The sequence below is a fragment of the Fukomys damarensis genome, unplaced genomic scaffold, assembly GCF_012274545.1.
Source record: "Fukomys damarensis isolate Sample0158 unplaced genomic scaffold, DMR_v1.0_HiC HiC_scaffold_32, whole genome shotgun sequence".
Classification (NCBI taxonomy): domain Eukaryota; kingdom Metazoa; phylum Chordata; class Mammalia; order Rodentia; family Bathyergidae; genus Fukomys; species Fukomys damarensis.
Window position 1 is genome coordinate 22895802 of NW_022900944.1, and position 12768 is coordinate 22908569.

At 34.7% G+C, this 12768-nt stretch overlaps 2 protein-coding genes across 3 annotated transcripts in view; one reads left to right on the top strand and one right to left on the bottom strand.

Annotated features, from left to right (window-relative positions):
* The window catches only part of Art3 (ADP-ribosyltransferase 3), a 102653-nt gene that overhangs the window by 86372 nt on the left and 3513 nt on the right, over positions 1-12768 (bottom strand). The window lies entirely within an intron of this gene.
* Cxcl10 (C-X-C motif chemokine ligand 10) lies at positions 10470-12700 on the top strand. The gene is made up of 4 exons (XM_010619867.3): positions 10470-10608; positions 11091-11214; positions 11470-11559; positions 12006-12700. The coding sequence occupies exons 1-4, from the start codon at positions 10551-10553 to the stop codon at positions 12019-12021; spliced, it is 288 nt and encodes a 95-aa protein (XP_010618169.1). The 5' UTR covers positions 10470-10550; the 3' UTR covers positions 12022-12700.

Consider the following 12768-nt stretch of genomic DNA (forward strand, 5'->3'; position numbering starts at 1 on the left):
TTTTTTTTTTTTTTTTTTTTTTTTTTGGTACTAGAGATAGCACTCAGGACCTTTCACTTGTAATGCAGGTAAGGTGACAATGAGCTAAATCCCTGGCCCTACATCTTAATTTTTTTTACTTCCCCTTTCCCTCCTTACACTCTTCTCCATCCATCCCTACGTCTGCCCATCTGCAAAAGGTCTACCTCCCTATTTTCTATAATCTTTTATTATGCTCTTTAAATTAGTTATGCTTATTCTGTAAAATTTAGAAATATATGTAACTGTCTTTCTTTGAAAAAAAGTCTTTCCCTAGTAAGCTGCCACAATTCTTCTTAAAACTGAAGCAATCATATGCTTCCTAGAATATCTAAGATACCTTTAACAATCTTACCTTATAGTTCAGAAGCTCACAGCTACTTGTCATTGTGCAAAACTGTTTAGAAATATATTTTAGCAAATAGTTGTGAAGAACAGCTAATTCCTTTTACTTGATGGGGAAGACTCTTGTCTTCCAAATACCTTTCTTATTCGGAGCAAATCCCTTATTATATGAACCATGGCCAAAAGGAGGAGATCCTAGTAGCCAGAACAAGGACTCAGCCAAGCTGATTCTACCTGTCTTAGTTACCTTTTTCATTGCCAAGACAAAATACCTGACACTCAAAGGAGGAAAGGTTTATTGTAGCTCAGACTTTATAGAGATTTCAGTCCAAAGCAGGGTGGCATGGCAGAGGGGCATTGCAAAAGAGAAATAGTTCACAGAGGGGCAGAGGGCAGCAACGCAAAAAGCAGCAAGCAGTGAAGTAGTGAAGCAGTAAGGGACAACAGCAGCCCTCTTTCTGCCCCTTATATTCTATCTAGGCTACATACTCTTGGGTTGGGTAGTGATCACACTATTGCCCACAACCAGAACTATGCCAAGCCAATCAGTAGACTAATTTAGCAATCACACACCCCTGATCCCAGCACCATACACTTAACCCCAGCATCAATGCCCTAGATTCAACCACCTCCAAAAAGCCCCATCTATGACCACATGAGGCATTGGGGGGACATTTAGACACAAGCTGTAACACTACCCTAGACTTTGAACTCTAGCTAACACCACAAAGATGTTATCAGCAAGAAAATTATTTAAGCAGCAGTAGCAGCAACAACAGCAGCAGTTGCAGCCATAGCCACTGCCACTGCCACCACCATCGCCGCCACCGCCACCACCACCACCACCACCACCACCACCTTATAATGCTGTCTTCCTAACACCTGTTTGGTAGCATGATTTTTGACTACTCCTTCCTGACACCCAGCTTCCTTAGGTCCCTGGCTATTTCCAGGCCTGTTTCTCTAATCTTCCTATAGATTCTTCAACTACTGTACCAAATAAATTCCTTTTCTCACTAAGCTATCAAGAGTTGGTGTCTCTGGATATACAGTAATAAAACCTTCACATAGATATAGCACTCTTTATGGAATGTTGAACCTGAAGTCCACAGCCAATCATCCTTTCTGTTATGGTAACAAATGTAAAAAAGGAAATTTTGTTATACATACATTAACCATATTACATATTTTATATGAGGCTCAAGACAATTCTTGTCCACTCAGTGTTGCCCAGACAAGCCAAAAGGTTAGATAACTACTAGTTATCTCTACATCTGAAAAATGAAAATATGTGTTATAGAATTATAATCAGATATATCTCTGCATATGATGATCTAGCTAATTTTTATTAAGTCATACATTAGATTTGCAAAAATGTAAAAAAATTACTTTTTAGCAATTCTTTTATTTCAGAAAATATAGCTTCTTTTCATATCTAATGCGATTATCATTAGGTTCCAGTAACACCATTTCTTTATCTTGCCTCTTTATGAGACATAGTAGCTTTCTACCAGATAGTCTCAACATTCCCTTGTTAGCTCCTTTGATCCTGCTTATACACCACTGTGAGTATAACCTTCATTAAATTCTTTTCAAAATCACAGATGCAAATACTCTGTTTCCTTCCAAGTCCCCTGTCTGATATACACAGACAACTGAGAAAAAGATAAACTTCCTCAAGGATAGTTGATGCTTCTAATTTAAGATGACCAAGTATCCTGATCTGCTGCAGGATTTTTGATGTCACAGATTTTATTTATCAATAGAGGCTAATGACAAAAGTAACTCAAGAGGCAGTAATAGCAGTATGCTTAGGAAGATCTGGGATTAGACTGCCTAGATGCAAATCTCGCTATAGAATCTCATTTTAGCTTACTATAAAAAGTTATACCTCATAAAGTGGTTCTTAAGATTAAATTTGATAAAATAGCATATACTAGCACAAAAGAAATTATGCAGTAAGCATTGGTTTTATGGTATGATTTTAAGAAAGAAAATTTTAATATAAGCAGTTTTATAGACCATTAATATAAAAGCCACATTCTATGTTAAGAACCATGCACATCTTGAGATCTTCTGTACTGAAATTTGTCAACACATCTTAAATCCATAGTCTTCCTGCCCTGCAGAGGAATAGAGGAAAGCAGAGAGGGAGAGAAAAGGAGAAAAGAAAAATAAGAAGGGCAGTAGAGAGGGAGAGGACATAGGGGAGAAAAGGGAAGGGGACATAAGGAAATCAATTCCCAACTCTTGCTCTTCTCTGCCTATATCTCCTACTATTATTAAATTGATTTTATTAACCACAATATTTCCAACTCTCTGAAAGACAAGGTGTTTTTTGTTTTGTTTTGTTTTTCTGGTACTGGGCATCAAATTTAGGACCTTGTGCTTATGAGGCAGGAGTGGCGCCACTGAACTAAATCCCCAGCTCTTGATTCCAGAAAGAGATCTGAATGACCTGCTGACTTAAACCACTCAATTTACTAAGCCAAAATACTAATACAATTTAATATAATAGTCTTGGAAAGATCCTGATATTTATATATTATATGGCTCAGAAAATACTGACATAATTATGACACATTTTTATGGTTCCTCTCCAAAGGAGGGAGCAGGTTTCTGAAACTTACTCTTGCTATTTCCCTGAAACAAGGACTTTGTACTAGATTATTTTTGTGATGGACTTCGGGTATACAGATTTAGATGCTCATTTTCATTGATGATACATACACTGTCATCTCTGATCCATGCACTCACACTTTTACGTTTGTCATATTATGGAGACACATGAACTCGTCCCCCGAATCAAGAACATCAACAGTAATAGTAACTTAAAATATAGTCATCTATTTCTTCTCTGTCCCCATTCCCTTGTATCTTCCAACTCCAACACTATTTTGAATTTTGTTTTTTAAAATTATGATAAAATACATACAAAATTTTCTATTTTAACAATTTTTACTATCATCATCATCATCATCATCATCATCATCATCATCATCATTTATTTATTTATTTTTTGCCATACCAGGGATCAAATTCAGGACCTTATGCTTTCGAGGCAGGTGTGGCACCACTGAGATAAATCCCTAGTCCTTAACAATTTTTAAATACTATTCAATTCACTAAGGACATTCACATTGTTGTGCAGCTACTCTTTGCTCTTGAAAAACAGTTTTACCATTAAACACACACACAAAACAAAGTGTTAACTTTAGTTTTAGTGATAACTTTAGTTTTGCTGAACTTTATTACAAGGACAATTATGTAGTATTTAATCTCAACATTAATTTACTTGTTACCATTTCAGAAAAATTCACCTACATTTTGTGTAAACAATCTTGCTTGTCTTTTGTTGGTTTTATTCATAAGTATTTTGTGTTTTTAGTGTTGTTGCTATTATACATTTCTTCTTCAATAACATTTTAAATTACTTGCTACTAGCACAGAAAATAAAATACACTAGTCTAGCCATCCATCTTAATAAACCGTCAATGCCTGCCTCACAAGCTCAAGGTCCTGAGTTTGATCCCTAGTACCAAAACAAAAAGCAAAAAACAAAAACAAAAACTCTGCTACTGCTTCTAAAATTTGTTAATAGGTAGTTCTGTGAAAATAAATCCTTTTATTACATGCAAGATTTTATTTCTTCCTTTCCAATTCCCATGGCTTCAGTTTCTGTTATATCACTGAGGATAGGGACTGAAAAAGGACAAAGTGGGCATACTTGTCTTGCTCTGTAAATTCATTGTATGCTTTTATTTATCATAGGAAATTCAGGTTACCAATATAAGTCCTTTCCTGTTAGCAAATGCTACCTCCTGACTCCAATTCTCAGTTCTACCATGAGTCAGGCTTACAGTTTGTGACTAATAAACACATCTGCCCTGTTATAAGCACATTATCCAGAAAGAGCATATTATTCATTGCATTCAGGAGATAAGCTGAAACTTAAAGATGGATATATTACTGAAATTCTTTTTTTTTTTTTTTTGAACCAAACTTAATACCTTGCACTTGCCAGGCAGGCATGCCACCACTGAGCTATATCTGATCAGTGAAACAAGTCATTAAACTTGTTCTAAAACTTTAAAACTCTATCAGGTTCAGAATAATTTGAAAGATAATGGGTTATTATGATATGCATTTGAAGATAAGAAAATTGAAGCAGCGATAGATCTAATAATTTGTCCAGGTTCATACAAAAAGTGACAGAACCACACACTGTATGCCTGGATTGTCAATCCATGACATCATACCTTCAGATGTGAAGAAGGAAAAACAGTGCAAGGTCTAGATGTATCCAAACAGAAGCTATTCTCAGCCCTTTCAAGCAGGATGATTATGAGTGTCCAGTGTCAGTAATCACTCTCAGGATGGGTGTGAATGATGAGGCACATGGGTAATTCAAAAGTATGTAACCAGTATTACCAAATACCTCCAGCTAAGAGAATACTTTGAGAGCCCAAAGTTAAAACTATGAAGTTTCTCTTTGCCCAAACTCCCATACTTTCCAAAGAGTAGCCTATACCAGATGAGGGGATTTCCAGTCTCCAGAAATTGGTGAAGTTCTCCTGCTCTTTTTAGGAAATTTCTTCTAAGTACATTAGCTTCTCAGAAAGCATTTTTTTCTGTGTCTGTATTCACAAGCCTGTAAGGACACACTTTCATTTTGTTTTGGGGACTTATGTCATAATCAGACACTTAAATTAATGGCCATTGAAACTGAAACTAAAATGGGATATTTCCTTACCTTTCATTTTCTTTCAAAACTAGATTTAGATCAGTGAAAACCAGGAAAGTGAATATACCAACAGTCTTGCAAGAACTGAATAAAAACTTAAAAAGTTATTTAGATTTTTATTCAAATAACCCAGGTAGGGTTGGCTATGGGTAAAACAAATTATAGTGAGTTTATTATTGTCTGTATGTATAATTTTGACTTTTTCCTGATTTTCTACATTGATATTTATGAAGTTTCTCCCCTGAGCAGACCCACCCCCCATTCAAAACAAGAGGAAAATAATTATTTGGCTTGATTTTATTCTCAATAGGTAATGTACTGATTACTAATCCAACTTTCCAGGTTCTCTGATCCTGTTAAGTTAGTTCTCTAAACAAAGTACAGAGAACAATAAGAACAAGTCGAGTTCTCTCTCATTCTTTCAAGACCACCCCATAGCCAGATACATAATATACAGCAAGAGTTCTACCCCCTTATTCATTCAATGCATAATTAAGATACTAACAAGAAGTAGTTAAGTAGTGCTGTATTTATACCCATCCGTGGCATGAAGATTCTGAACTACAGCTAGCTGAAAATATCTGTAATAACTTCTATGGAAATTATAATCTTAAGTAAAACTTGGTTCCTAAAACTAAGGAAAATAATACCTATGCCCAAATGTTTAAATCTGATGAGCCAACATAAATTCTTTTATGAAGAAGTACAATTCTTATTTATGCTGCTACTTTCTTCTAACTTTTTGTTTGTTGAAACAGTCTCATTAAGTCATTCATGCTGGCCTTGCACTCACAGCAATTCTCCTGCCTCAGCCTCCAAAGTGCTGGGATTACAGTTGGGCACAATCACACCTGGCTATGCTACTACTTAAATTCTGTAACATCCATCCATCTGTCCAATTTTTTATTGATTCTTCCAATATGCCAGGTAACATTCTCATTGCTGGGGATATAGCTGTGAATAAGAAAAAAAAATCTCAGGCCAGAGGTTTGGCTCAGTGGTTCTGCTGCCTGCCTTGCAAGCATAAGGGCCCAAGTTCAATCCCCTGTACCAAAAAAAAAAAAAAAGAAAGAAAGAAAAGAAAAAGAAAAAAAAATCTCAGGCCAGAGGTTTGGCTCAGTGGTTCTGCTGCCTGCCTTGCAAGCATAAGGGCCCAAGTTCAATCCCCTGTACCAAAAAAAAAAAAAAAGAAAGAAAGAAAAGAAAAAGAAAAAAAAATCTCTTCCCTACTGGGGTTCACAGTCTAGTGTGGAGAAATAGATTTTAAATTAATAAAGCAAACAAATATCTCATAGTAAGAAATGTCATATAGAGAATTAAAATAGGGTCATGAATACTTCAGACTGTGGAGGAAGAGAATATACAATCTAGCTGAAACCTAAATGTCCATAAGGAAACTCCTATGCAAAGAATAGACAGGAAAGGATTCCAAATAAAGAAAAGTACTAATGTAATTGTCACTGTGACTATACTGCAATGAATGGTTTAATGTAAGATGAAGCTAGACATATAGGAAGCAGTCAAATCACAGAGAACCTAGTAAAATGGGTTAATTAAAATTTTAGATTTTATTCTAAACATAGTGGAAGTTGCTGGAAAATTATACAGAGGGGTGATACGATCACTTATGTATTTAAAATATAATTCTGTTCTACTGCTAAACATGGATCCAAGAAAAATCAATGCATATGCCCTTAAAAATATTTATACAAAAAATCTTCATAGCAGCCTTATACATAACTAAAATCCGAAAACATTGAAAGTATTCACCAACAAGAAACAAACCAAGCCAGGGATTTAACTCGGTTCCACTGCCTGCCTCACAAATGCAAGATTCCGAGTTCAATCCCCAGTACCAAAGAAACAAACCAGTATGGTCTAAAGGGAACAAAGTGATTCCTGCAACCACTGTACATAGATGAAACTATAAAACACAGAAGCATACATTGTTGAAGTAATTCCATTTATATGAAGTTCTAGAATAGGCAAAACCAATCCAAGGTGAAAAAAATTGGACAAGTGACTAGGTCATATGTAAAGTAGGGTGAAAAGAATTCAATTCACATGAAATTTTTATAACAGGCAAACTTATAGAGGCCGTGTATCCACTGTTGCCAAGCTGAGAAGGATAGGAAGGTTGAGAAGAGTATGAGATCGGCAAGTGATAACTGAGGAATTTCTTTCTGTGGTGATGAAAATATTCTAAAATTGATTGGGTAATGGTTATACAATGCTTTGAAACTTAAAAACCACTGAATTTGATACATTAATGTGTTAATCATGTAGTACCTACATTATCTCTTCACAAAGCCATTCTGAAAAGAAGGAAATTAAAATAGTGTACTAGGTTATGTATTTTATACAAAAGAAAGTAACAATGGTACACAGAAACAAAAGAAATGACACAAAAACAAATAGTGAAATGACAGATGTAAAGACCTACTATATTATTAATTACATTAAGTATAAATGCATTAAACACTGCAATTAAAAGACATGGGCAGAATGAATTTTAAAAATGTATCACTCAATTATACACCATATAAAAGATATACTTTAGATGCAAAGGCACAAATAGATTGACATTGAAAGAACCAAGAAAAAGATATGTATCATGTCAACAATAAACAAAAGAAAGCCAAACTGGCTACACTAACAAAATAGATTTTAAGGCAAAATTGCTAGAGACAAAAACATTTTATAATGAGTCCACAAGGAACAACAGTAAGAAATAGCAGAAAAATGGGGAAGGCATTTATATTTCTACTAAAAGAAAAAAATTCAGCATAGTGATAAGACTTGAGAGTTATTTGGTTGCAGAAATAACAAATTGCTGCATGGTATCTAAAATTTATTTGACATATTTAAAATTTTGCAATAAAATTCACTTGTATTTTAACAAGATTAGGATATAAATTTCAGAATACAATAAGGAACAAATATCTCTCAGTCACAAAATGTCCAGGATCTGTATATAACGCTTACTATAATCTAATACAGAATCCAACTCAATATGGTCTGTTTTAGGCAAGAAAATCACTTCTTAAAAATACTATGAATGAATAAGCACCTCTGACTACTTATCTACTGGTAATGCATTGTGCATATATTTTTTACATGCATGTTTACAGTATTTTGGGGGGGTTCCAGGGATCAAATTCAGGACCTTGCGCTTGTGAGGCAGGTGCAGTGCCACTGAGCTAAATGCTGCTACAGTATTTTTATAGGTGCGGGTTGGTACTGCAGATTGAATTTAAGAGTCTTTTGCAATGAACTACATCCCCACCCCTTTAAAATTTTTAAAAAATTTTGTGATAGGGTTTCTCTTAAGTGACTAAATTGCCCCAACTAAGCTTGAGCCTGCAATCCTCCCAGATTGCTTGGATTACACACACCCAGTGGCATTTTTCATTTGAGTAAGAAATTCAGCATAAGATAGGGCCACTTTAAACTTTTTCTAGGTGTTTAGTTCCTTTTTAAAAACATTACACATCTTTATAGGATATATTATGGCAATTCAATCTGTGTATATAATGTTTATTAATCTAATCAGGGTAACAGGTATTTCCATATCTTCAACCATAAATTACTTTTATGTTTAGGAATTTTGTACTCCTTTCAAGTAATTTTGAAATATATCATGTATTACTTTACCTAGTAGTTACTCTACTGTGTTAAATAAGAGCCAGGAATAACTCCTTCACTCTGTGATTCTAGGGCCCCTACTGAATTTTTTTTTTTTTTTTTTTTTTTTTTTTTTTTTTTTTTTGTACCAGGGATCGAACTTGGGTCCTTGTGCTTGCAAGGCAGGCCACCGAACCACTGAGCTAAATCCCCAGCTCCCTACTGAAATTCTTTCTGCTACATCTTACCTTTCTCAGTTTCAATTGACCAATATTCCAATTCATTCTTCTTCAAGGCTGGCTTAACAGTTTTCACAAATGAGTGAGAGAATATGTGATATTTGTCTGTCTGGCTTGGTTCACTTATTATAATGATCTTCAGTTCCACTCATGTTGCTACAAATGACAGACTTCCATTATTTATTTTTTATTTAAAAGTTTTTTTTTTCTGGTTCCAGGAACCCGTTAGTTTAAATTTTCCTAGGTTTGAAATATCAACTGCCTCATAATCATATTGCAGGGTTAAGCCTGCATTTGGAACAGTATCTCATTTTAGATTTCTTGATATCACTCACTTGCAAAGAACATAATCAATGATCATACAATACTATCTTCCTTGGATACTATTAAATTTCAACTGTCAGGTCCAATCCTTGTCCCACTACAAAGGATATCACATACTTTCTACTGATGCCATCTCCTATAACAATCAGCCAAGTACTACTGAGTGCTAAGAAACAGTTTTGTTTCATTTTTTTCACCCAGTTTAAACTGTGTGATTTCAGTTAACTTTGTCACTATCTCAACCAATGACAAACTGTTTTCCTTTGCTTTGCATCAGACTATCTTCTGGAGCTGAACCCTATATTACATCAACCTGTTTCCTTCCTGTCTCAAATTGTTCTGTCAAGCTCTGTTTCTATTCCTTTTAATTTTACACCTCCTTTTACATTTATTTTATTAAAAATACCCTTGTTTTTCACAATAATTATAGTATGGCTCCTCACATCACTTTAGATGTCATCTTTGTCATTTTCATTTAGGGATTCACTGCAAGACATGAAACCTGTTTAATGCATCAGAAATCAGGTATCCAAATAAATAGTGCTTTTTCTCAAAAAGTTATATAGAAAGCTATAACCTGTGAAAGCAATCACAAAAGCCTAAAACAAATACTAAGAAAATGGTTCATAGCTATGATAAATGAATGGCAACCTAATACAACCATCAAGCCTCATAGATCTATGAATGATAATAACTACTACTTTCTTCATAGGGTTATTATTTGGGAAGGAATGACAAAGTATAGCACAACTGCAATCTATAGTAAATAATATATTTCTAATTATGCTTTACTGCTGCAAGTAAGATGGATACAAAACACATTAGGATGCACTATTTTAAAACTGTTAGGAGTTTGACAAAGATTAACTTAATATATTACAGGAAGTAAAAGATAAGAATTATAGTTCCATTTAAAAATTGTTATGCATGTAGTAAAGTTCTGATTTTCAAGAAACAGTTCACATTTTAGAAAGTGAAACTCAACTCACTCTCATTGAAAAAAAGGGAGCAGAGGGAAATTCTGTAACTTGGAAGCCACATAAATATAAATAATGCATTTGATTTTGCAACATGGGACTTCCCCAAAGAGTAGCCAGCAGGTTTTGCTGAGCTGATGGTCACATTATCCAATCCAAGATAGGGAGGGAAAGTACTTTTACATATAAATGCTGCATACCACCCCTAGGTTTTCTAAGACACTCAACTGCTGAGACAAATTCTGAGTCTACCATAGGGGAACCTCCAATCTCAGCATCATGAACCATATCATTCTTATTTTCTGCCTTATCTTCCTGACTCTGAGTGGGATTCAAGGTAAGGAACATCAAGGTATATTTAACTTATAAAATCAGAAATCAGGACTGGATATAAATTCTAAAAATACTGATATTATATATGCAGGTTTCACTGTGTGTCTATAAACAGGTAAATGATCAGAGATTCCTTCTGCTAATACAAATGAAGTGAGAAAAACAAGTAGAATAAAAGTAAGAGAGAAAGATGAGGGAAGGAAGAGAGAAACAAGGAAAAATGGGGGGAAATGTGAAGAAATAAAAGAGGCTAAGACACAGATACTTTCTTACCTAAATTAACTTAATTGAACACAAGTAGTAATTCCTCTCTTCCACAAATCGAATATTTAATCACTCAGACCTGTGTTATAAGAAGATACATTCTTCCTCAGATTAAGTGATTATGTGACAATATGAGGCTAATGGTTCTACTAAATACTACCTAATCCACATCTAATGCCTAAAATGAAATTGTCTTAACTTTCCCTGTTTCCTTTCCTTCAGGAATACCTCTTTCCAGAATTGTACGCTGCACCTGCATAGAGAGCTCTCAGTCTGTTAATCCAAGGTTCTTAGAGAAACTTGAAATTATTCCTGCAAGTCAATCTTGTCCACATGTTGAGATCATGTAAGTAAAATCTCATCTAATGATAAATTCCCTGGTTATAATAAATTATTAAATATGTGATGAAAATCATAAAAGATCAGTTAGTTGAAGGGTTTGTGATGACATAAAAACTAATGTAAAGCAAAAGAAAATATATAAAGTAAAACTTAAATGTCTAATTTTAAATAAAGTAAAACTTAAATGTCTAACTATGTATTCCATCTATTTTGTTGGCCCAATGCTATTTTAAATATTTTTACTTCAATTTATTTCCAGTGCCACAATGAAAAAAAACAGGGAGAAGAGATGTCTGAATCCAGAATCTAAGGCTATCCAGAATTTATTGAAAGCAGTTAGAAAAGAAAAGTAAGTTTGCTGTTTTCAGAAGAGCTTTTCAGGAAATGGCAGTCTTGTGAAGTTTGAAATATTGCATGGGGCTTTGCTGTAGGATCATTGGCTTAAAGGTTGCTACCATGCCCTTCTCTACCTCATTTACATATATACTGAGGTGTCATTCTGTGTGGTATCTAAAGTGACCCTAACTACTTGTCTAGAAGTTAACCATATGATGATCATATACTAATATTATTAGATCTCTTCATTCTTAAGGCAAGCTATAACTACCCAAGAAAAACTGCCAAATTTCTCCCAAGCCCTTTTTGTCCTAAAAACAAGAAGCCCCTATAAACCACAATGACTTCTTGTAGCAGCAAGAAGTTCACCAAACTCTTACCTGAAACTCTTTGGGCTGTGTTAAGCATGTTAAGCAGAACCCAAACTGAAGCTTCTGTATGCCTTTTCTCTTCTTACAGGTCTAAAAGATCTTAAAATCCAAGAGAAGCAAAATCACTGCAGTACTGATAAGGATGGATTAGGGAGGCTACCTCTCCCATTACCTCTCTACAGTCTATGTGAAGTCCTCACTGGCCCTGATTTGTACTTCTTCTAAAAAGTGACCAGTCACCAAATTAGCTGCTAGTACTCTTGTGAGAATGTGGATGGGTCACCACTTGAGCTAACAATATCTCTAGTATTAGTGTTACTAGTTCTATTACTAATAGCAATAGTTCTAATAACTAGTATTAACTCTGCCCTGGCACAGTAAGCTATGCCAAGGTGCTACATTCTCAGAAAATGTGCCAAATCCTAGCACTGATATTGACACTTTTCTCACCTTTCCTATTTTCTAAGGGTTCATAAGGAATTTTTTACTTTTGGATTATCAGAGTTGACTCTCAAGTAAACTAAAAGGTGTAAGATCAGGGTGATAATCTGTTCTTTCAAGAACAATTTTTACTTTATAGACTTCTACTACCATCCTCCCAAGGACCTACATCCTTCAGTGGTTATATACATACAATTCCAAATACCTACAGAAAACTAAATACATCTGAAAATGTATCTGTAAATCCTGTTTAGTGAAATAATGTACAACGTAGAATTTTTAGATGTTTCTTATATTTTTAAGTGTATATGGACTGGGCCAGGGATTTAGCTCAGCGGTTCAGTGGCCTGCCTTGCAAGCGCAAGGACCCAAGTTCAATCCCTGGTACACACACACAAAAAAAAAAAAAA

Excerpts from the sequence above, each read along its gene's own strand:
- Cxcl10 (XM_010619867.3), top strand. The coding sequence starts at position 10,551 with ATGAACCATATCATTCTTATTTTCTGCCTTATCTTCCTGACTCTGAGT. Across the intron at positions 10,609-11,090 it reads GACTCTGAGTGGGATTCAAG|GAATACCTCTTTCCAGAATT; the intron begins GTAAGGAACATC and ends CCTTTCCTTCAG. Across the intron at positions 11,215-11,469 it reads TGTCCACATGTTGAGATCAT|TGCCACAATGAAAAAAAACA; the intron begins GTAAGTAAAATC and ends ATTTATTTCCAG.